Source organism: Eretmochelys imbricata, chromosome 10, assembly GCF_965152235.1.
Source record: "Eretmochelys imbricata isolate rEreImb1 chromosome 10, rEreImb1.hap1, whole genome shotgun sequence".
Classification (NCBI taxonomy): domain Eukaryota; kingdom Metazoa; phylum Chordata; order Testudines; family Cheloniidae; genus Eretmochelys; species Eretmochelys imbricata.
In genome coordinates, this window is record NC_135581.1 from 12,729,286 (window position 1) to 12,754,274 (window position 24,989).

General features: G+C 50.5%; 2 protein-coding genes across 5 annotated transcripts in view; both read left to right on the plus strand.

The window, feature by feature from the left end:
* The first annotated feature begins 2,721 nt into the window (after positions 1–2,721).
* Positions 2,722–11,115, plus strand: LOC144271681 (uncharacterized). Of its 4 annotated transcripts, none has more exons than XM_077829184.1 (4): positions 2,722–3,522; positions 3,984–4,415; positions 6,508–6,665; positions 7,769–11,115. In XM_077829184.1, exons 2-4 carry the CDS (start codon positions 4,094–4,096, stop codon positions 8,090–8,092), a joined length of 804 nt encoding a protein of 267 aa, XP_077685310.1. In that variant the 5' UTR covers positions 2,722–3,522; positions 3,984–4,093; the 3' UTR covers positions 8,093–11,115. The 4 variants fall into 4 exon arrangements, with proteins under 4 accessions (XP_077685310.1, XP_077685312.1, XP_077685309.1 ...); XM_077829186.1 differs by having other exon boundaries at positions 2,722–2,913; positions 4,156–4,415; XM_077829183.1 differs by having other exon boundaries at positions 2,722–4,415.
* Positions 11,116–24,555: 13,440 nt separating this feature from the next.
* MICALL2 (MICAL like 2) overlaps positions 24,556–24,989 on the plus strand; it is a 33,868-nt gene continuing 33,434 nt past the window's right edge. Inside the window, exon 1 of the mRNA XM_077828161.1 lies at positions 24,556–24,698. Within this exon, the coding sequence (XP_077684287.1) occupies positions 24,556–24,698 (143 nt within the window). The remainder of the gene's footprint in view (positions 24,699–24,989) is intronic.

Consider the following 24,989-nt stretch of genomic DNA (forward strand, 5'->3'; position numbering starts at 1 on the left):
ATTCTACGGGCTAATTAGGCCAGGAATGGTATCCAACCTTCACTCCCCTCCCCAATCCTGTATGTGGTACAACATTAAAATCACCCCATGGCCAGAAGTGGGTTGTTTAGACCTACTGGGAGGCTGATAGCACCACCATGTGCCTATGGTGTCCGGGAAAACAGATGTTGCTCTGAATACAGTGGGAGTTGTGGGGGAGCCAAGTGGGGTGAACAACGGGGGAATGGGCCAAGAGATGGGGAGGGGGAGATCTCTGTAATTGAGAGCTCTTGCATAACAACCTGGCTTGTGTCTACACCTCAGGCCACCATACGCATTTCCTCTAGTTGGATGGGGTGGATCAATTGTTCCCTGGCTGTTTAGCACCTAGCATGTTTGAAGCCTGCAGCTGTGCTCAGAGTGGGCATGTGACCAGCTTCCTTTGGTCAGCTGAGGGCTGTCATTCGTTCCTTGGCAACTGAGCTGAAGTGGGGGGAGGAGGAAAGTGTTCTAAGCAGGCACTATCTTGTACTGCTCTGAGGTGGCCTGGAGTTAGCAGGACAGAGAGAGGCCATCCGTCTGTCAGCAGTGGGGTGTCCATGCTGGGGAGGGGAGGCATCAATTTGGTAAATGGAAGTAATTGACTTAGTTGCTCTCAGCTAGGTGCCACTTGGGATGTGATTACAGTTCAAACTCCGACCCAGCGAGAGGGCACTCTCCGAGCTCCAGGGGTGTGACCCAACCACTTTCAAAGGCTGGCAGGAAGGGACCCTGAAGGGAGGTGGGGTGGCGTGGCAGTTCGGAAAGGGAAAGCTACAAGAGACAAACAAACCCTTGTGCCTCCCCGTGACTAGGGGACTTTCTGGGGAAAGGCTTGCAAGCTGCTTGCTGGCTCTGAGCCCCGGGTTCAGTTCTGGAGGGAATCACTAGCCCAGCGGAGCCAGCTGAGAGAAGTAAGCCTGAGTCACTGCAGAGTCTCATCTTTCACTGACAACAGCCCTCGCCATAAAAGGGAGGGGTAATTCTTTGTATGATGATCAATCAAACCTGAACTGCTGGCTCCTGGACCCAGCCCTCTCTAGAATTCTGGGAGCCTCAGAAGTCTGGGTAGCTATGGCATGTCATCGTAGCAGCGTGAAGATTGATACCAGACAGCCTGCAAGGCTCTCGTGTGCTCCCTAAGGTGCTGGCACATTTAATCTTGGAGACCTCAAGAATTTAAGCTGCACTACCCAAATAGTGCAAAGACCAAGTTCCTCAGGCTCAAGACACTGTATTCCTGCTGTAGCCATCCCAGCATTTTGAGGCACGTTTCCACAGGCTTTGTTTTCCTGGTCACATTCCCATTCCTTTGTCTCCAGATGTGTCTGCCCCATAGACTTGGGCTGCATCTAGCTCTTAGGCCCTCGCCAGCCTAAACCACGTTCTCTGTTGCTTGCTGCTTTTTGGTCTCCCATCTCTAGTCACAAACTCCTCGGGGGCTGTAGCTGCACCCACGCCCTGGCCTCTAACTGCTCCCAGGCCTTTGCCTCTGTAATCCAGTGGCCTCTATTCTCAGATTCTGCTTCCTCTAGCCAACCATGCTCTCAGTCCTCTATTCATACTTCTGAGTTTCTTCTCCCCCTGCTCCAATGAGCTCTGGTCTCCGCTGTCTCTTGTCTTCATTTCTAGTCACTAACAGTTTGTTCTTGCTGGACACACTGTCATTAGTTACTTTTTAAATTCTTCCTGCAAATCCACAAGAGCAAAATTAATACTGTAGCTGTTGGAGAAGCTGTGCAAAATCCAGCTGGAAATAAACAGTAGGAGAAATGCCCAGTAATCTTAGGCCTGGGGTAATTCTGGAAGGCAGAATATCCTGGCTTTGTGGGATTTCATTCCCTTGCTCCGTGTTCCCAACAGAGAAATTTAGAGTAATCTGTGCAAATGGAGAGACAGTGATGGAGACAGGAGAGCTGCAGGAGAATCTGTTCTTGACTGGAAAGCTTGGGGCTCTCCCTCCATAGTGAACATGATACCATGTAAAGTGGAGATAGCTTCAGATGTCTCATTTGGCTCAGCTGAAATCTTGGTGGCAGTTCTTCCTGTCTCCTGTTTAGAGAGAGCTCTGTGAACTCCTCTTGCAGGTGAGACAGCTTTTCTGGGTCACTGCTAGGGAACCATTAGTGGGAATATTTACTTGGAAATTCAATCCCGGCTCACGCTCCCCTCTAATTGATTGAAGAGTTTCTTTGAAGTGAAGAAGTTAATTTAGTGTCTGAATAGGGGAGGGGAAAGGAGGGCCTTGGAAAAGAGGCTTCAGGTAAGAAGTTTCTTTATTTCACACCTGCTGGAGACAAGTGGGTGATCAGAGACTGTCTGCAGTTTGCCTCCTACATGGACACACCTGGGAAAGTCCAGACCAGCTCTCGGTTTCACTGGACATGACTGGGTCAGCAGAGACCCCTCCCCGACCACCACAGTAATTTAATTGGAACCTCACATTTAGTTTTTTGGGGGGAAAGATAGCAGGGTGGGGACCAATCTCCACTTTGTTCCTGGACATACCTGGATTAACAGAGACAGCTCAAATCCTCCAGGACACCTGAACTCACCTGTCCAAGACTTAGCCAGATCTGCAGATCTCTGAATCACTCTGTGCAGGTAAGATGGGGAGGATTTCGGTGGGGAAAAGGTGCTCTGAGAGTGGGGGTGAGGTGGGGGGGCATTCCTAGTGTTTTGCCCATTGAAATTCATCTTCCTCTACAGCTTCTGTGACTTCGGACTCCTCTGGAGCAGAGTCTGGTGCAAATTGTGTCAAAATTGCCATGTTCCTAATGGCTGTTCCCTCCTTTGGGGCTGACATAGCCTCTCAAAAAGGGGGTGTTCAGTGCAGTGCTAAGGGAAGAGGGGATCCTGTTGGTTCTGGAGTGGGACTTTACTCTCCTCAGCATGGTAAATGTTCAGGAATATCAATGTACACTTAATGCTGAGGAGTGAAGGGGTGAAATTCACTTTGGGGAGGGGCATTTCCTTTCCCCTGCCTGTGCAGACGAACTCATTTGTCTTTCTCTTCCCCCCTCTTTCTCTTCCCCTCCCCCCCAAATTACCAAAATCGCACTGGTAATTTATCCTCTCCGAATTTCATGTCAGTGGGGTTTGCTGGAGGGTGGAGTTTGGGCTCCTTTGTGGTCACAGTGTAAACTATTGAGTGACTATTTGGAGTCATCTAGCCAGCTGTAGGTGCTATGTAAGTAACAAAACAAAAATTTGGCATGGTTTTCTTTAGGGATGGGCAAGGTGGTTTGGAGAGAGAACCGGCCTGTCTGTCTCTCCCTGCTAGAAACCTTGAATTGACCCCAGAAGTGCTCTGAGGCTGAAGAGATCTCTCTTCACCTTTAATATTCCACATGTACTGGCTTTGGCTGGGCCCTGAATATTGCAGTATCGGGAGTCTATTCTGATGTTGCCTCCGAGCCGACAAACAAGCAGGGTGTAGTGCAGCCATGATTCTCTGGCAGCCATGAGCTGAACAGGATTATGCTCCCTCCACAGGAGTTTCAGGTGAGCAAGGTCTGGATCATTGTGGTTGCATGTGACCATCAGCCTTTGAAGTCTGGTTGTCCCAACTTCAAGAGCCAGCTATGGCTTCCCCGGCAGAGCCAGCCAGCTCACCAGGACATCAGTATGAGCCATATGCTGCAATGTCAATCCTTCATTCGAGTTTTGGGTGCAGTAATCCTGCTCAACCCTCTGGCCTTGTTGAAGGTGGCTGGTGCGCTCCCTTGGGGGAGTGGGAAAGCAGACAGCAGGCTCTGAAGTCTCTTTCAGGAGTAAGAAACCCTGTGGTCTTCAGGCTTCTAAGCCAGCTCTCCCCATTATCCAAACCCCCCCAACAAAAGAGAACCCGTCCTGCTTCAGAGCATGACCCACCACTAGCTGATGGAGGTCAGGAAGATACGTTTCCCATGAGCAAGTCATTCCAGAGTATCTTTGTTTGGGGCTTCTCACTCCTTTCTCTGCAGCATCTGGCTACTGGAACAATGTCTCCCTGGTTAATCTGGACTGCAGCATAACTGGAGTCAGGTCTCCTCAATGGGCAAGGCTCTTTCACATTCCCCTTCCCCTCCGGTGGATGAGTGGGATTCTCACGGGCCAGAAGAGTAGGAATCCTCCACCTGTCTCCTTTCCACCCAGGTGCAGCAGCTCTGCTCGTGTCCCTAGTTGGAGGATGTTCGGCTCAGAATACATGGTGTCCTCGCTCCCGGCTGCATCTCGCTTCTACGGCCCTGCTTTCTCAGCCCAGCTCGCATCTGCTCCTGTCTGCAGCCTCTTCCTCCCAGCTCCCCTTTTCAGCTACCAGCTCTTCCAGCCCTGCAGCCCTCCGGAGCCCTGCAAACAAGCACTGCTGCTGGCAAGCCAAGACACAGGTTTGGGGGAGCTGGGGGACTTCTCAGGTAAGCTAGACGAAGGGACCCCAGGGGATGGGTAAATTCCCCAGTTTCCAGCAAGACGCACAGTCCTTGCTTTGAGCCCCTGGAAGGTCCCGAGATACCGGAATTTAAAATCGTTGTGATGCGATTGTGTAGGAGAAGAGTTCAGTTTAGAGACTTCTAAAATGTGTTGGTTTGTTGTTATCCCCTCCCTCTAGATCAGAGGTGGGAAAACTACGGCCTCCGGGCCATATCCGGCCTGCAGGACTCTCCTGCCCGGCCCCCGAGCTCCTGGCCCCGGAGGCTCGCCCCCGGCCCCTCCCTTGCCGACGCCATGCTCTGAGCGGCAGCACAGCTGCAGAGCCGCGGCCTGAGCCGGTGCTCGGTGCTGCGCGGTGGCGTGGCTGGCTCCAGCTGGGTGGTGCGGCTGCCTGCCCCGGTGCTCCAGGCAGCGCGGTAAGGGGGCAGGGAGCAGGGAGTGGATAGAGGGAAGGGAGTTCGGGGCAGTGGTCAGGGGATGGCTAGGGGTTGGGGCGGTCAGAGGGCAGGGAACAAGGGGGTTGAATGGGGGCAGGGGTCCCGGGGAGGCAGTCAGGAAGGAGAGGGGGGGTTGGATGGGGTGGCGGGGGGCAGTCAGGGGCAGGGGTTCTGGGGGAGGTCAGGGAGAAGGGGTGGTTGGATGGGGCAGGGGTCCGGGGGGGGGGTGGTCAGGAATGAGAGGAGGGGTTGGATCTGGTGGCAGGGGCTCCCAGGGGGGCCATCAGGGGACAGGGAGGGGTGGATGGGGCAGGGGTCCCAGCGGGGCTGTCAGGGGACAGGGCATGGGAGCAGGAGCCAGGCCATGCCTGGCTGTTTGGGGAGGCACAGCCTCCCCTAACCAGCCCTCCATACAATTTCGGAAACCCGACGTGGCCCTCAGGCCAAAAAGTTTGCCCGCCCCTGCTCTAGACCTTACCTAGCTGGACCCCGGGTACTAAGTGGAAGGATACAAAAAATAGTGCTAATAACCCCCCCAAATAAACCCCACCCTGCCTTAAAAGATTTCTCCACTCTGCATCATATGTGGGATGAAGATGTCACTGGCCCCAGGAACCGGCTGTGCTCACTGGCGGCTGTGCTCACTGGTGGCGTTAGGCGCCCATCTGCCCCTGGGCCAGCCCTTCTGCCCAGCCCCAGAGCACACGCTGCCATGCCCAGACTTTACAAGTGGGGTTATTTCCTTAACAGAGGTTAGCGAACAACCAGAAAACAGCCTTTTAACTCATTCCTTAGTCTCAGGCTTCAGGCTGTCTTGCTCCTGGCAGTTTCCCAGTCTGAGTTTTGCTGGAGCAACAGCCCCAGGGCTGCTTCCATGAGCCCCTGACCCCTCGCTCTGGGGACCCACCACAGGAGTTAGCTCCACTCTGGTGTGGCTTTCCTTCCCCAAGGCGCAGCCTGTCTCAATCCAGCTGCCACAAGCAGCCTGTGATAGGCCCAGGTGTAGCTTAGCCTCTTTAATTGGCTGGATTGGGTGAATCTGTTCTGGTCCAGGGGAGCTGGGCTCCGTATATCCATGGGAACCAGCTATCCTGTAACACCCTCCCAAGCGCAAGCAGGCCATCTCTTTGTTCCATGTTTGTGCAGCCCCTAGCACGGTGGGGTCTTGGTCCCTGGCTGGGGTTCCAGGGCACTACCGCTAAACCGATGAGAACCTCAGGGCCACCCATCCCATCCTAAATACGTTCGAGATCGTGAAGCGCTCAGACACTACGTGAAATAGCCCAGACAAAATCAGCTGAATGAAATCTAGACACTGAGGAGTGGAAGGCTTTTTAGACTTACAATAAATTGAACAGCAAGTCTCTTGAGGGGGTCTCCTCTCCTCACGTGGTTGATTGAAAGGTCTCTGTCTCGATGATGAGAGACAAAGGCCCTGGGTAAGGGGATAGGCTGTGCCAGGGAGAGCCCGGAGCTAATTCTTCATCAGGGGCTGGTGGTGAAGAGGGATGGACAGTGCCCAGTGGAGGGGGCAGGGCTAGCATGGTGCCCAGTGAAGTGTACTGCCCACGCTTTGTGCCCCTAAGCTGGTCTGGTGAGTGGTACTAGCTCATTTGGAGTCGCTGTGGCTTTTCTCCAGAGGAAGCTCGCCCGCAGAAGCAGAGACGAGCCCGAGCCAATTACAGCAGCTGGCAGCTGGAGGAGCTGGAATCAGCCTTTGAGACCACTCGCTACCCTGACGTCTTCATGAGGGAGGCCCTAGCCCTCCGGCTAGACCTGATAGAGGCCAGGGTTCAGGTACCGGATGCTCACGGGGTACTGCGCTCCAGGCTAGTGTTTGATAGCATCTTGCCCTTGTCTGCAGAGCTTAAAATGAACTTCTCTCCCCGACCTCCTGGCTGGGAGGGCAGCTCATTGAACCCAGCCTCTCGGGTTGCTGGGCAGGGGGCTAGGACTTTGCTGCAGGAGGCTCTGTCACTTCCTGTTTGCTCTGATCTTCGCTGTGCTTATTCCCAGCCCTGTTGATGTTCCAGCCCCATTGGCACTGGTGCCCGAGGAACCCACCTCGGACCAGGGAAGGTAAGAGGTGGGAGGGAACCTTTAGACGTTGGGCTCAGCTCTGCCTGCCTGTTGGCTCTGGTAGTAGTAACTCTGCAGCCACAGGTCATGGGGGAGAGCTAGAGTAAGGATCCGTCTCCTCTCAGGGTTGGGAAATGGTTGAAGTGGGGATGTTGCCCAGCTGCATGGTGGGGAAAATGTGTGTTTGTGGGATCTACCCAGCATGGCCCCTGCTCTCTCTCCTGTGTTTCCCCTCTCTTCACCTCGGCTTTGACAGCTGCCCTGATCTGAGCTGGGCCACTGTTTACCATGTCTCTGGAGAACAAGGGTGGTGGATCCCTCCCATTTCTGGAGGGTCTGGGGTGGGGAAATGAGGCTTGAGACCCATTGTCAGGCTCAGAGTAAGAGAGCTGCTCATGTCCCCCGGTTTCTCTGCAGCCCCAGGTCGTGAAGGAGGGAGTGGTGCACAGGGAGCCCGTGTGAAAGTGTCCAGTTCCTTGGTGGAGGGGGTAAAGGGGATTAGGATTCTCCTTCTAGAACTGGCTGACAGCTCAGGAATCTGCTGTGAGCATTACGCGCGCGTTAGAGGGACACTTCTGCAATGAGATTTTTCCCTGTTATGTGATATGACCTGAAATTTCTGTTTTGGTTTAAAACCTTCACTTGTATAACAATCTCTGTCTGGATTCCTGGAGCTACAGCTCCCCCAGAGGAACCTGCGGAGACAGATGCAGGATGGATGCTTTATAAACCCCATGCTTTCCAGTTTGCCAGCAGCACGTGAGAGTGCAGCAGGCAAAAAGATGGTTAGTTAATGCCTGTTTTCCTTTGGGTTTCCCTAGGTTTGGTTCCAGAACCGCAGGGCGAAGCTGAGGAGACAACTGAAACTGCAGGGACGAGCTCTGGACCGAGCTCTCACTAGGGACTTGTCTGCCTCAGGACACAAGAAGCCCCAAGCCCCCCAGGAAATCGAAGGTTCAAGTAAGAGCTCTAGAGTTGGAACACTGGAAGGAGACTCAGATCACTGGCCAAGCACTGGCCCCAAAGGGCAGCCTCCTCCTGGACCTCCCCTGTGCAGGGGAGCTGAGGCCACCGGGGCGGCCACAGCCAGAGGAAATTTGCTCCTGCAGCACCCCCAGCTTGTGGGTCAAGGCACAAGAGTATGAGGCTGTAATTGACCCCCACTGCAGCTCAGGAGCAGCCTGACTCGGAACCAGACCCAGCAGAGCTCTGGGCATACATGGATAGTGCCTGAAACTGATCCTGACATCAGTCCCCCTTCCCGTACCTCTCCAACCTCTGGGCCTTGGACCTTTGCTCCCAAACAAAGACCGTATCCATTTCTTCAGGGGGCTATAGTCACCATGAATGGAGCAGGGAGCATCAGAGGCATTATAGGGGCTTCCCAAGCCCACTGTGGGCTGTTGTCCAGCCTTGTCCATCTCTGATCACCCTTGGTGCCTCCCTGTTTGGTAGCTGTTGCCTGAACTCCTTTCTCTCTGATTGGCATCTGCATTACACTTTCCAGCACCTGCACTCAACTGGGACAACAGCATGTGCAGAGACTTTGGGTCTAAGATACCCTGGTTAAAATCCTTCCATATTTGACCAGGGACAGACCCATCCCCTTCTCCAGGCTTATTTCTCAGGATCCCTTCACTAGAACACATGCATTAGCGCATCGTTAGCAGGGGGATGTCACCTCTCTACTCTGGGTTGTCTTCTTCAAATTAAGCTACTTTTGTCATAGGCTCTGATCCAATGAGCCTGTGTTTGGTAGGGTTGCCAATTTTGATTGGATGTATTCTTGGAGGTTTCATCACATGACATAATCTTTAATTAAAGATTAATTCCTGGAGAGTCCAGGGCAATCCTGGATGGTTGGCACACTGTTGGATGTTTAGCTGGGCCTTGGAGCCCTTAGGCAATAGAACGGGAGAAGTATGAAGCAGGCAGACTCCTGCTCTTCACACTGTAGCATGGCTCTTGGGACCATGTGGAGTTCTCACCTGCTGTCCAGAGCCAGGTAGGGTGACCAGATATCCTGATATTGTCAGGCCTGTCCCATTATTAGGAGCTTTGTCTTATAAATGCAACTATCCCTCCCCCTGGAAAAAAGTGTCCCGATTTTTCACACTTGCTATCTGGTCACCCTAGAGCTAGGGTCCCTTTCCATTGTTCAACTCGGTGCCTTGTGGCTTCCTGGCTATTCCCTCCCCTCTATACCTCCCACGACCACTAGAGGGCCTTGAGGTTCTGCCAGGTGTTACAGCTCCTTAGAAGGTGCCTGAGCTGTGTGTGCTGGGGGAGACCATGATTCCTCTAAATTCACCAGCGGCTGGATGTTTGTTTCTAGTCAAACGCTGTGAGGTGCTGATGTGCGGGAGATTCCAGAGGAGTGTCGTGAGGTGGGGGGTTGGTATTAACCAGAGCTAGCTGCTTGACAGAGGCATAGCATCTGTCCTTCCAGTCCTCCCACTGTCTGTAAAGGGCTGCGGGGAGTATCTGAAGCAGCTTCTGAGGATGAGGAAGGGAAACAAAAGTCTGACTTCTCTGCAGTCTGGCTGAGCCAATGTCATTGGTCCTAGCATAGGGCTAGTGGGCGGGGGGGAAGGTGAGCCCCTTTGTTCCCATCGATTCTTTCCCATCAGTCTGGTCAAAATGCTCCAGCATAGCCACGGACAGAGGAGACAGACTGTACTCTGAGGGCCAATTCTGCATTGGCTGTGGGGACCAGAGACCGTTCCGTCCCCTAGAAGCTCATGATCCTGTGATGAATGGAAAGGGGCACGAGAAGTAAAGTAAGATGAAAAGAGATGAAAGAGGAAGCACAATACATTGCTCAACCAGACTCAATAAGCTGGCACTCTTCCCTGTTCATGGTCTCTACCACGAGCTTTCTGGTGTCAGATGCGGAGCAGAAGTATTGGATTATTAGAGATGCTGCTGCCTTTAAAGTGATTTGCTTTTTCTTCCTGTTGGATGATGATCAAATAAGTCCTAGAAAATAAACTGGTTCATAGAACTGTTCTAGAGTCACATGGTGTATTGTGGAAACTCCCTCTCCGTCCCCCACTGATCAGAGAGCAAAGACACTAGGCCAGGAATATGAGTCAGACGTGGGCTAAGAATCATGTGTTCCTGTCTCAAGTTGCCCAGCGCGCAGAAGTGAAGAAATACGTTTCCAAAGGCAGAGCTGATGGGAGAAAGGAAAGTTTTGAGCTGAGCAATGACAACAGAGCAGCCTGTAACGCTACTTGCAGGATACACATGCTGTATGAGTGGCATTCAGTGCCCAAGAGCCAGATGGCTGAATGATAACAGAGCTCATTACCTGTGCACGTGTAAATGCCCCTGTGCCCATGTATAGGGGAGTGTCTGTCAGCATGCATGTACTCATATGTTTGCAGGCCGGCACACACATGTAAGCATATGAGCAAGCGTCTCCATTCAGGGCCTCCTTTCAGGGGAATCTGTGTGCTGGGGAAAAGATTCACGCCAGATTTTACTGCTATTATGGTCCTGCCTGTATGAATCTCTTCCCAGTCCAAAGGCTGCTCTCCGACAATCGGCAGGGCAGGGGCTGTCTCTTGGTTGTGTGTTTGTACAGTGCCTAGCACAGAGGGGTCCTGGTGGGGCACTATCTCCATACAGCTAATAAATAATAGGAACCACTGCTTCAGCTTCAGTCCTTTTGTTGACATCTCATCTTACTTCCCCCATCTCTTCCTGCCCTCGGATTCCCAGTGCTGCTATGTGGCTGTTCTGATGCATTTGCTTCTTTACACTCACGCCAGCTACGTTTGCTGCTGTACAACTGCAGGGGCAATCCCATCGACTCCATTGTTTCAGGACCGACCCCGATCGTTTGAATGGTGTTTCCGTCTGATTAGTTTTCCGTTGGCCAAATATTCAAATTCTGACCTCCCTTTGTGCCCAGGCAGTCACTTGCATGTGTGAGGGCAAGGGCAGGCAAATCCCACCTGTGCATACTCATCCAGCACAGAAGGGGTTTTACAAATGGAAATTCTGCTGCTTGTGTGTGTGTGTGTGACAGCTAATACACAACCAAAATGTTCATGTCGGTGATGATGTACAAAAGTAGAGACGGGGCTGAGGCTCCTTTGAAAGCTGCGCTCTGAGTCATTCTCTTTCCCATACTAGCTTGTTCCATAGAAAGCTCTGTAGGCACAGGAGAAGGGTATACAGTACCTGGGGTGTGTGGAGATGTTACATTTTGTAGTGTTGCCAACTCTCATGATTTTATTGCAAATCTCATGATATTTGCTATTTTTCCTAAAGCTCCAGCTCCTACGGTCATGGGATTATAGGAGAAGTGTTGCCAGCTCCTGCAATTTGATTGCAAGTCATATGATACTTGCTTTTCTTAAAGTCCCATCTCCTGGAGTCATGTTATTACATGAGATTCTCAGCTTTTATTTTTTAAAAAAATTAAATCTCTAGCCTGTGGAGAAAAACTTGAAAACACAACCCCTAAAGGCTCAAACACCAAGAGATAAGCACAACAAACCTCAAAATTATTTATTTATTTAAAAATTCTCTCTTTTGGGGAGGAGGGGGAGCTTGACTCTTAGTTTTTTAACCCTTGGGGTTGGCAATACTGATATTGTGTGTTTTGTAGAGTATACGTGTTGTGTGCTGTGTCATTCTCAGCACTGTGTATGTTGGGGTGACTTGTGTACGTGGGTGTTTGCTGTTTGTGCGACTTTCTTAGCATATGTATCTGGCAAGGGGTGTCTCTTGTGCTCACTGTCTGAGGTGTGTATTTGGGGTGTGTCTCTTCACTGGAAGTGGACTTTAGCCTAGGAGTGGCAGCTTAAGGGACTAGTTTCTAGAGGTACCAAAACTTGTTGATACACACTGGGGGCTGCAGAGAATGAGCTGTAGGGGAACCGCGGATGGGGAATGACTAACTCAGGAGCTGTGTCTGTGTCTTCGTGATTCAGAGCGCAGCTGTCTCTGAAGCATACTTCTGAGAGGGGAACTAGGACAAAGGTGACTTTTCCTTTGCCTGATCACAGTGCTATCAGTGCTACAGGCTACAGATGCCATGTGATGAAGTGGAAAGTAAAGCCTGCTCTCCTTTGTACCCTCCACGTAAATTACACCTGGTACTGGTAATAGCCAGGAAACTGGGATTTCATGTTTAAAGGTACCAACATTTTCATTCTAACTCTAACAAAGAGAAAAAAAGACCTTTTTCTGTGTGCGCAGAAAGGGGATGAGAGAGCCCCTCTTTCACTTCCTATATGCCCCATATATATAGAGAGAGAACTACTCCCACAGGTCTGTTCACCACCTGCCATAGCCTAGTGTGGTGATATCTAAGCTCAAGGCAGCTTGGCTGGCACAGAGAATGACATCTATTCATTGTTGGCTACCACTGTAAATACTTTTGCCAGCATTGGGCCCATGAACCATCCTGAGTCCGCCCCCCCCGATATGTTTTCAACCTGCGTCACCTGACAGCAATGTTTTCCTAGGATGATGCCTTTTGAAAGTCAAAACATGAAGATGGATTTTGGGGTAGGGTAGGGGTTAACTTGATCCTAAAGCTGCTAAGTCCAAAGGTTTCATTTTCTCCATTTTAAATAAAAATGACCTCTTTATAAGAACTCCCTTCTGCCTCTTCACAGTAGCTGCTCTCGTTTCCCCTTATTCCTCGCCTTGTTCATGTGAACAGCGTCTCTAATGGAAAAAGAGATTGGACAAAAGAACCTCTGGACCCCCCAGCAACAATTAAGAATTTCATTAAAATACAATAGGCCAGTTATTGCTGGCTCATTATTACGTTATAATAATTGCTAATTGTCTTATTAGCATTTGACAATTATGCAAATAATGAAAAACATTTCATAAAAGTAATAAAATTGCCCTTTTTTTACATCAATAGTTTTAACATCTAAAGCAATCATGATTTTGCTCTCCAGGGTTTATTGGAAATGCCTTTAAAGGGGAGATAAACCTCTAACGATGCCATCCGCAGAACAGGGTTGAGATTGGGTAGGGCACACAGAGGTCTGGTCTACACTACAGACCTTTATTGGTATAACTACATCACTCAGGGGTGTGAAAAATCCACCCCCTGAGTGACATCGTTATACTGACTGAACCCCCGCGTAGGCAGCTCTGTCGGCAGAGAAGCTCTCGGGGTGGTGGATTAACTGTGCTGATGGGGAAAGCGCTCTCCCGTCGGCTTAGAGCGTCGTCTTTAAGTGCTACAGCTGCATCCGTACAGCGGTGCCGATGCAGCATTTTAAGTGTAGACGTGTCCTGAGCTATGTGAATTTCCGCTCTCAGTGCGAGGACTCTTTGCCTTCCACTTCCAAAGGAACTGTCTGGTTCATGGCACATGTTGGTAAAATGTCATTTTTCCTTTTTTGAGACCAAGAGAAAGTATTCGGGCACCAGCCTAGGACTTGGGGCAATGGCATTCAGGCTTCTGCTCCACCACAGGCTTTCTCCCATGTGACACTGGGCCTTCTCTAACTTGAGGTGAGCACTTAGTGAAGACCAGGAAGTTGGTAATTTCCACATGAGTTAGCTGGTTAATGTAAAGGCTGGGGGCCTGATTTTCAAAGGTATTTAGGTGCTTAGGGATCCAGGATTTTACCTTGGGTTATGAACATGCCTTTCTTTCATAGTGAAGACAAGGCCTGAGTAGGGTTTGCCAACTTTGTAATATTTAAAATCTGGACACTCCAGCAGAAGTGCCAGAACCTCTCCTTCCCGCCTGGGGTGACTAGGTGTCCCAATTTTATAGGGATGGCCCCAATATTCTGGGCTTTGTCTTATATAGGTGCCTATTACCCCCTCCCTATCCTGTGTCCTGATTTTTCACACTTGCTGTCTGGTCACCCTATTCTCACCCCTGCCCTGAGGCCCTGCCCCCATTCGCTCCTCTTTTCCCCTGCTCCAATTGCTTTTACTCTTCCCCTTTCTCCCCCACCTCTGCCCATGTCAGGAGGGACTTGCCTGCGAAGCCAGGGCTGGGAGCTGCACCTGCCCGATGCAGGTAGAAGGTGGCCCTGGCTGAGTAGGGGCTGGCGTGGGTGATGATTTGATGCCTCCCTGCCTGCAGTAACTGGACTTTGGGTGTCTGGTCAGTAGATCTAATCGGACCCTGTCAGGTCCCCTTTTGACCAGACTCCTGACTACCCTAGGCCTGAGGCTCAGATCCTTAGGTGTATAGCTCCCACTGAGGTGCCCTAGATACCACTGAGGATCTAGGCCTAAGTGTATCTGTGCCTCTGTTCTCCATCTGTACAATGGAGATAATAGCATTTTCCCACCTCACCAGGGGGTCCTGAGGATAAATACCTTACAGGGTGCTCAGAGATAATGCAGCCAGATAAGTTGATAGATGTCCCTTGTGCTTTTCCCTGCCAGGAAAGACAGGACTTCCCTAGAAATTTCTGGATTGTAGTTTAGAGCTAGGGTTGATACAAGGTACTGGATCTGATCTCTTGCTAATTGGGTGTGGTGGGGATTTATCCATCTATTAAATGCAATAGACTGAAAGAGGTCAATAGAAAAAGGCTTTTCAAGTGGACCTCAACTCCAGGGCTTTCTGTTATACTTGTCTTTCTAAACGATAGACTCTAGCTTAACAGAGTTATGGGCTGGATGCAGGAACCACTTGGTGATATCTTATGACCTGGCAGGAGGTCAGACTGGAGGATTGTAACAGGCCCTTCTGGCCTTAAACAAGCATGAATATATGATTAATCATCATTTCATTGTGATTCTGTGGTCTGGCTATTTTTGGCTTGGATTTGCTGATGTTTTGATTTGATGTATTTTTCATTAGTAACCTAGATGACGCCTGGATATTTAAATCTGAATAAAAATGTCAAAATCATGCTTGTTTGCAGTGTTGTTGTAGCTGTATTGGTCCCAGGATAAGGGAGAAACAAGGTAGGGGAGATGAAATCTTTTATTGAACCAAACTTCTGTTGGAAGAGACAAGCTTTCGAGCTCCATGGAGCTGAAGAAGGCCTGAAGAAGAGCTCTATGGATCTCGAAAGCTTCTCTCTTTCACCAACAGGAGCTTGTCCAATAAAAGATATTACCTCACCCACCTTGGTCTCTCTAAAATCATGCTTGGCATTGGACAGGACCCAAGATGATGGCAGTTCCTGCCTTGAAGAGTTGACAATCGAATACCAGTAAATGAAATTTAACTTGAATATCTCTGCACTTGGCTCATTTTCCTTCCCCGGTCTATTTCCACAACGCAGAGTTCCCAGTATTGCCACAGCTCCATTCGCCTTCCAGCTGGAAAAGCAAAATGGATAATTCATTCTAAAGCTGGTGTCAATGCCGTTAGATGAATGCATCAGGGGCACGCGGTATTTGTAAAGAGGTGAGTTTTCCCAGTTCTTCTAGAGGTTGCCAGTCCGCTCTTCCCGGCACTGTGCTGCTGGCACAGTGTTAGGTTTAGAAATAATTCGTTTCATACTTTGGCTTCCAACTTGGAGGTTTGTAGAGAAAAGAACGTGGGGAGAAAATGGCTAAAGCTGGTATTATGCCAGTTACATGATGGTCTCCTAGGCAGCCACAGACTGGAGACCAGGAAATCCTGATGTCTACCGATGGCTCTGCTGCTGACGTGCTGGGAGAGAGACAAGGAGGGTGAGGTCATATCTTTTATTTGACCAACTTAGACAAGCTTTTGAGCCGTACAGAGCTCTTCAGGGAAAGGTACAGCTACCGTCACAGCTAAATGCAGGGTGAAACAGATTGTTTAGCATAAGTAGTTAGCACATTATCTAAGGGACCATTCAAGAGCAAGTGGCCTGCTAATACCTCTGCAGTCACAGGACAAAAGGGGGGTTGGTGGATTATAGATTGTTCTAATAAGCCATAACCGGAAATGCTGTGTCCATTAACTTGTGCTATGTCTACACTACCAGTTATGTCGGTATAACTTACATCGCTCAGGGGTATGAATAAGCCACCCTCCTGAGCGACATAAGTTACACTGACCTAAGCACTGGTTTGGACAGCACTACGTCTGCAGGAGGGCTTCTCCTGCGGGGATAGCTGCTGCTGCTCGGTGGGGGCAGATTAATTAATTGGCCGCTGTAAGCTCTCTAGTGTAGCCATAGTTCTTTTTCCAGTATGTAAAGCAAGGATAACACCCATTTACCCACACGGCCTGGGCTTGTGAGGGTTAATTTGTTAATGTCTGTAGCATGGCTTGAAGAGGGAAAGTGCTATCTAATCACTGACAAACATTATCAGCTCAGTTCACCAGCCTTTACTCTCTGCTTCACTAATAACAGGTGAAAAAATCAAAGGATGGCAGTGGCAAACCAGTTTGAAGGAAAGAGTAAAACTGGGAGGGGCATGTTCCCATGGTGATCCATGACAAGGAGAGGGTACCGCACCCAACCTAACATGTTCTGGTTTGAAAACCCAATTTTCATTTTCTGTTTCAGCGATACGCAGAGGTAAGATCTCTGAATCCTCACGTAACTGGAGTGTTCTTTCTGTTTGACGGTGCAGAGATCACTGTGTATTTCAGTCTGATCCGTCGGAGAGGGACCCTAATACCTTTGGTCTGGGCTTGTCACCTTTTAAAATAAATTGTCAGACTTGTTGCATTGAGTCATGACTCAGCATAATCCTGTGGCAACCCCACCATAAATTTCTGGGCCCTTTTAATGTCCTGCTTACCTCATTTGCAGGACACCTGATACTTCAGGACTCTCCTATCCCAGAGAATTGGAATGGGTGACTGTCTCGTCCCTGACCTCACTGCAACAGTTGAAGTCTCTTGACGCCACGGGAAGAGGCAATGGTATTATCGGAGTGGAGACAGGCCCATTCACCATGAGGGGCAGAGGGAGCTCTGGGGGTGTGAGGATCAGAGACCCACCCCCACATGTGAAATACTTTTATTTATTTATTTTGACGGGAAATCACTTTACGCACCAGGATAACGGCGTCACTTGCTCCTGATGCTCAAGATTCCTTACTCCAAGGTTGGGGGATGTATTTCCTCTTGAGAAGCGTCCCCAATGCACCCAGCGTAGGGATTTGCAGGTTGACACAAGTGCATCCTCTGGGTGTATCTTATTTCACTTTCAGCTTCCTTCAATGTGAAGTCATGTTTGAACTTGAATTTTATATTTTTCTCCAGGTACTTCACAGGTAAAACCGCAAACTGGCCTCAATCATGAGTGATTGGTTTGAAAGCATTTTGAAGTGGCGTGCGGAGCTATGAAATTGTTCTTTGTTTTTTCTGACCCGGGCCTTTTAAATATCTGAGGAATCAGTCTGGCCGCCTTTTGGTAAGGCGCAGATGATTTATTATGTTACAGAGGAGACGCACACACTCTCTTCTCTCATGGATACTTCCTTCCTGTTTTGATTCCTTAATCTAAAATAAGTCATTAATTCTGAAAGCATAAGAAAAACATGCCCCTGCTAGTCTTGGGAGAAATAACAGCCATATATATAAGCCAACTGAGAGAAGACAAAGACTTGTTAAATGCCAAGTAATTTTGCAACATGGGTAGGATAAGATTTTCCTGTCCTTGAGATAACTTCCTCTTACACATGTCAGCAAATTGTAATTTTCACCCTGGGTCCAAAGGTCTTGAGATATATCGAGATATCAGTATTGCTAACCCAGAATGTTCAAAAATAAAGAATCAGGACCCTCCCAAAATCATAGCCTTGTGGTTTTGTGCCTTTAGGATGCACTCAGGTCACACTTCCAAGGTTTCGTCCACAACAAAGAGGACTAGAAACGTACGTTTTATAATGAAAGCTGAGGTTCTCGGGTAATCACAGGATTCTAGAGCTAGGGCTTTTACAAAAGCACCAAATATTGCAAGACGAATTATAAAATCAGGAGAGTAGGCAGCCCTGGGATAAAGTGTATGGAAACTGGGATGAGTTTAAGGAGTGACAGCAGACAGTCTGGAACTGATGTGCCTGGAACTGATGTCCGTAGCAGTTGTGGACATTCAGGGTATGCTGGGCACATGGTCGCCAGATCGTGCTGTTATTTAGGACTAAGATGATGATGAGTTAAAAGTGAAGCATTTTTGGTCAATAGTGACAGCAGATATATAGCTTTGTGCTGTGGCTGGCTACTGCGGCTGCACTAGCCAGCAATGTTTCCAAGTCCTCCAAACTGTTTATGGGCATGTGTTAGGAAAGAATCTCGGCAGGTGTTTGTTGTGCTTTTGTGGAATGAACTCCATCGCATTGGAGAAGTCAGGCACCCCTGGACTTTCATAGCAGGGACAAACAACATTTACAAAGGTCTGGCATCAAATACAGGAAAATGGAACTTAGACCAAAAGAGCACATGGAGACAAATGAGGCCCACAGCAAAGTACTTGTCGCTTGTACACAATATTATTGAATCATTAGTAATAATATGGTATGAGCTTACTATCTCTCATATGTCATTGCTATCACCTTTACCATGTAATAGGAACCCAATGCCTATTGTGTACCAGTGAGTGTCTCCAACCTGAATTTTGCTCAGTCCACACTGCCTAGAACCAACTACCAAGGGAAGTGGTGGATTTTCCATCTCTTGATGGGTAACTGGGTGAGATTTAAGGGTCTGTGTGATAGAGGAGGTTAGACTAGGTGATGAAGGCGATGTCTACACTGAAGTTAAAGACCTGCAGTTGACCTGCGTATGCTGACTTGGGCTGCAGGGCTATATAATTGCTGGGTAGATGTTTGGGCTCTACTGGCCCTGGGGTTGCAGGGCTAAATTCATTTTCACATTCCCAATGCTGCAATAGCTGGGCAGCAAACACTGCAGGGGAATGCTCACCTCCACAAAACCCTGTTTTCACTGATTTTAAAAAAAAGAAATCCCACAAGTGAATTTTTTACATCTGTCGCCTCCCTCCTCCTCGGTACGGCAGAACCTGCACTTCCCAAACTCCCTGAAGAGGACTGAGTATGATGCCCTAATGTCCACAGTAATGTGACCATTGCCTTTCGCAGGTTTGCAAGAAAATGGAGGTTAAGAATTGGTTTGGATAATCTAGATCTAACTGGGCCAGAATTCTCTGCCATGGAAGTTTCTGTTAACATTTGCCCAGAAACCGCACCTTTGTTTGCCACACACCTGTCCAATGGGGTGAAACAATTCTGGTTTTATGCTGCATTTCTTCTGACTGACCTTATCAAGGGTTGATTCATTTCTAGCGTAACCTGAGCAGAAACAGATGTTTACCTTCTGCTCCTTTGCCGAAGCCACGCAGCACTAGAAAGCTGGCTCAGAGGGTGCAATATTTCCAATCAGCCCCAACAGTCTATTGATTGTTTTAGTTGTAGAGCAACATGTGCTCAGGCCTTATTACAAGGGATTCCTATAAATGGCACACAGGATTAATAATGTATTTATAACACAACTTTGGTTTAGTATAAAATGATCTATAAACGTGGAATAAATGTTTTATAATGTTTTTGTAGCCTGTTATAAATGATAAATGGGAGACTATAGATGCCACATCAAATATTGATACTGCATTGTGTGCATCTTTGTGCTGTTACTGTTCAGGAAGCCATTAATAATAAAGTGAATGGAGATGTAAAAGTTGCTGACATGCCCAGCAAGCCGTTTATAATGAAATGTATAATCCTTCCCATAAAGTAAATACGTTGGCTGGTGATTGTTGATGAAATGGAAACACACTGTGAATTATTTGTAAGGTATTTATATATTAATATATATTATCCATATCATGTCATAGAAATGCCATTAATATATTATATTGGCTGAATTAATTCTTTATACCTAATTTATAGGCAGCTCTTAGACGAAAGCATTATTCTGTGTCTTTTGCTGCTTTGTCAACTATACAAATACATTTCTTGTGAGTTCCTTGCTTTTCCAGCTGTTTCTTTTAAGTTGATAATGTTAATTGATGCTAACGATCACCATCCCTTCCTCCTACCTACCCCTGGTGTAACACACTGGGGCAGAGGCTCAGCTGAAGGCGTCTGACCAAGGCCCAGATTCACAAAGGGGGACTTGGGTATTGCAATGCCAAGTAGTATTGTGCCTAACTTTTACGCATGTAGAAAATCATAGGAACACCATAGTGCTCCACAAAACCTGAATTAGGTGCCTAGGCATCTCTACGCTGCAGTAGGAGAGATAGGTGCCTAACCACCGAAGCCAGCATGCTATGCAGGGAGATGCCTAAACTAGCTAATGGAAGATGCCAATGCAGTGGAATGTACTAAGCCCTGTCCTCTCACCTAGGTGCCGAAGTCTGGACTGCAGGGAGGTGCCTCTCTCTGCTTGGAGCTCCACAAACAGGAACTTGTCTGCTGGAGTCAAGCTCCTAAGGCATTTCTTGTGGGAATGATTTAGGCACCTGCCTCGTGCCACATAAAATGGATGGAGTAGGAAGTGTTATAACTTTTAGCCCACTGGTTATAGAGCAAGGTCCTGGGATTTGTGAGACCCGGGTTCAATTCCCCCCTTAGCCCGAGGAGGAGAGAGGATTTGAACAGGGATCTGCCCTGTCTCAAGAGGGTGCTCTAACCACTGAGCCAGGGGCTATTCTAATGTAGGAGGGTCCCTCAGACTCTCCTCTTGAAGCTGTTCGCATGGCTCTATACTGAAGGAGGGATTGGAGCAGGTGTGTCCCCTAACCATTGGGCTGTAGAGCCATTCTCTCTCTCTGGCCCAGTGATGTAAGTATTTCAGTGGAAGAGGCACTGAGAGAGAATGGCTCTGTAGTCCAGTGGTTGGGGCTAACCGTTATAGGGTGGCACCACCACTTCCTCCTCGGACCTGCGTTTGAACAGGACCAGATCAGGTAGGTGGCCTCTGAGCACATCCAGCCGATTGGGTCCCACATGTGACATAGGCAGCCAAATGCTTGTCTTCCCCCAGTTTGTGAATCACTCTAGGGCTGAGGCAGGAGTTAGGCATTTGGATGCCTAGAGGGAGGCAGTAGTGTGCATGCCCAAAGGCAGAAACCTAGGGAACTTTTACCCTGAAAACTTAGGTGCCAAGAGAGTTTAGGTATTGATGGGGATGGAGGGAGTTTTGTGGATCACAGTGGAGCCAAAACTGGGACTTTGGGAACTCCGTACCTTTGGGAAGGGGGATCAAGTCACTAACTGCTGACTGAGTGTAAAAAATGGCCTAAATTCAGATGCAACTACCCCTTGTAAAATTCTCTTTCAGGCGCTAGCCTTTATGTTCCTGCATCCAACAGCTCCTTCTCTTCTGGGCGCAGATTTGCTGTCAGTTGCACTCGTGTGCAGCTGTGTCTGGGAAGCAGCAAGCCCACTCTGGCTGCTGTCCCCACACACTTCTGCCTGATCTAGGCTCTGTGTTAGCAGAGAAGGCTCTGCTCATTCAGTTGTGGGGCAGCATGAGAGATGCAATGGTCCTTAATATGGGGCTGGAGCTGCTGTCTGGCATATGCCTCATTCAGGTGGCTGGTTTGAGACCTCCAGGCTCAATTCGCTGTTGTGCTGAGCCTTGACTACTCGTTTATTTACACCAGTGCAAAGGAGACAGAAGTCGTCACTTTACATCCACTCTGCACTGGCAAAAATGACAACACAAAGGGCAGGGTAACAATGAATGGACCCTAGAGCTGTTTATCATGGCATGTTTTTACAGCATTCTATCAGCTTCCCTCCCTCTCTATTCTAGACCCTACCCCCTAAACCCAATTGTATTGTGCAGTGGAAGCAGTAGCTTCCCAGCTCTGATATAAATTGCTTCTGTTTGCTACATCCTCTTCCCTAAATTTCCTACCCTGATCCTGCATCACCCAGTGCCGCCAGCAGCTTCCAGTTTACTAGGGTTTTGCAGGCAGCTGGGAGGCGCAGGTAGTGTTTGGAAGAGAGTGCTTGCTCTTCAACTAGAAATGCAGGCTGCCTCTACCTGTTGAACTCGCAACACTACCGCGGCAACAGCAAACGTACATGGATTTCAGCGTGCTAAGGCAATGATACACATACACTAGAGAGAGGCTGGCGCAAAGTTTAAGTTTGAGCCAAAGTGTTCAGATTTGCCGCATTGGTTGAGGCTCCTTTCTGATGGACACCAGTCAAGTTTCTACAGTGGGGCTGCTCAGGGTGTGCATGTGCATTGGAACTGTGACATGCCTTTTCGTTGGAAACACGCATGGAGTGAACAGGCGTCACTCTGCTGAAAAATCAGCAGGTAGGGGATGCATAAATGTATGGGCAGATGGATTATTGTATGAACAGGGGACAGATGTGGAAACTGGCTTCAAGATTTCTTCACTCATCTAACTTGTCTTGCCACCTTTAAACCCCTAACATTGTCATCCAACCAGACAAGCGTTCAATTATGGCAAATGAGTAGAGAATGACCCTATCACCCATATGCTCTGGCTCCCCCTAGTCGATCTACCACCTGGTGCACATCAGCTATATGGCATTGCCTTCATCAGCTCTGCACCAGAGTTGGAGACAGGATAATCAAGTGAGGCTACATACCTGTGACGGTGGCAGAAAGCTTCAAAAAGCTGGAGCATCTCCTGTGATGCTAGCTGCTTGAGCACTACTTTTCTGGCAATCACATGTGCAGGGACGTGGTGGGAAGCAGCCTGAGGACAGGACAAAGAGAAGACTCATTTAATGATTCTGACCCACCATCTGAATCGTTCCCCACATCTCTGTCTAGTTGCACAATTGCCCCGCGCAGCTTTGCAGCAGAGATGTCCTCTGCGCTCACGCATGAGGGAAGAGAGCAGGGATACATGTGTGGAAATCTGCCTGAGTCCTGTTAATGCTGCTCCAGAGGATAGTTCTACACTTGCCCCAAATCAGGCTAGAAAAAGCCCAGCTCAACAGCTGTGCTAGCTCCAGGATCTGGTGAGCTATCTCCCTGATCTTGCCACACCCACGGTTATGAGCCAGAGGAAAGCACCTTCCCCTGCCTAGGTCGGTTCACCTAGGCCCCGGGGGCTGGTTCTGCAGCTCCATGGTCTCCACCTGGCTTGGGCTAGGGCCTGCACCCAGCGCTCTCTGGGCGTCTCCCAGGGCAGCGAACGAGCAGAGCCAGAGAGCAGCACGCCCGCTCCCTGGCAGGGCTTGGCCTGCACAGGTGGATCAAGGTTTCCTGGGGCCCTGGGCTAGAGCAAGTGGGGGGCCCTTCCAGGAGCTCCTGCTCCTTTCAAACCCTTCCCGGGGTACTGCCCCTGTTTGCCCCCCCCCCGCAGCCACTTCTGCGGGGGGCCGGGTCGGGGCACTGGGGCTTCTCCCGCCCCGCCCGCTCGGCGCTTCTGCCGGGCACACGGCCGGGGGCGCTGGGCTGGAGCTCCCCCCCCCGGCGCTGCTGCGTGCCCCGCGACCCTGCTCACCCGCGCTGGGGCGGAGAGGGGCCGGCCCCCTGCCCCAGAGAAGGGGCCTCTCTCCCGGCCGAGGGGGCGCCCTGATCCCTCCCCCCGCTCCTCCCCTGCGCTCTCCCCGCCTCTTCCCCACAGATCCGGCCGCGGCTCGGCTCCTTCCCGCACACCCAGCAGGCTGCAGCCGGGACCCGCTGGCGGGGTAGGGCGCCGGAGCGGGGCCGCAGGACAAGCTGCGCCTTGGGCGGCGAGCGGGACTCGGCGGCGGCTCCCCGCGTCCGGGGCTGGGAGTCGGGAAGCTCCTGACACGCTCTGGGGCTGCCGCGGGCTCCCTCCGCTAGACACAGCCGGGCTGAGGCCAGCTTCATCGGCACCCCCCAGCAGTGACGGGGGGTCTTGCTCCAGCATCGCCCGCCCCCCCCCCCCCCCCGCAGTGACCGGAGGAGGGTCTTGCTCCAGCATCGCCCGCCCCCCCCCCCCCCCCGCAGTGACCGGAGGAGGGTCTTGCTCCAGCATCGCCCGCCCCCCCCCCCCGCAGTGACCGGAGGAGGGTCTTGCTCCAGCATCGCCCGCCCCCCCCCCCCCCGCAGTGACCGGAGGAGGGTCTTGCTCCAGCATCGCCCCCCCCCCCCCCCCGCAGTGACCGGAGGAGGGTCTTGCTCCAGCATCGCCCGCCCCCCCCCCCCCCCGCAGTGACCGGAGGAGGGTCTTGCTCCAGCATCGCCCGCCCCCCCCCCCCCCCCAGTGACCGGAGGAGGGTCTTGCTCCAGCATCGCCCGCCCCCCCCCCCCCCGCAGTGACCGGAGGAGGGTCTTGCTCCAGCATCGCCCGCCCCCAGCAGTGACCGGAGGAGGGTCTTGCTCCAGCATCGCCTGCATCCCCCCCAGCAGTGTCTGGGGGAGGGTCTTGCACCAGCATCTCCTGCACCCCCCCCCCCCCGCAGTGACGTGAAAGAGGCAGGAACTAGCCTTGCCTACACTCATCCCCAGCAGCGACGGGGGAGGACTTGTGCCAGCAGTGGCGGGGGCTGGTTGCAGCATACCTTTCCTTGCCTGCAGAAGCGGCCTGGGAGGTTGGGAGCAAAAGCACTTTGCAGCAGGTGAAGGGTCTGGGTCTATCACAGAACCAAGCTGGTGGAGTTTGGGGCTCTTCAGTTCCTGGCGTCGCGAAGTGCTGCTCTGGATGTCAGATTTTCCACTGGGAGCATCGCAGCAGGGATCTGTCTTGCCTCTCCTGTACTTGCCTAACCCCTGTCTCTGACTGCCCCGCTACCCAGAATGGCAGCCATCAAAAACTTGCAGCTGTGGTGCAAGCAGCAGTGTGAAGGCTACCGGGATGTCAGCATCACCAACATGACCACCTCTTTCCGGGACGGCCTGGCATTCTGTGCCATTCTTCATCGGCACAAACCAGACCTCATGTGAGTAACAGGGAGCTTCAGGTGCCCCTCCTCCCTGAGTTGGTTCCTTCTAGTATCTTGCCTTAGGAGTTCTCCTGCATTCGATCCAAATTCTGTCTCCCTCCCATGGAAATCTGGTGTCCTCTCACTTGTAAATTATTTATGCCAGAAACACTGACGAGTCATGGAACTGAGGTTATAAAAATGGTTGCTCATCTTAGAATATCAGGGTTGGAAGGGACCTCAGGAGGTCATCTAGTCCAACCCCCTGCTCAAAGCAGGACCAATCCCCAATTTTTGCCCCAGATCCCT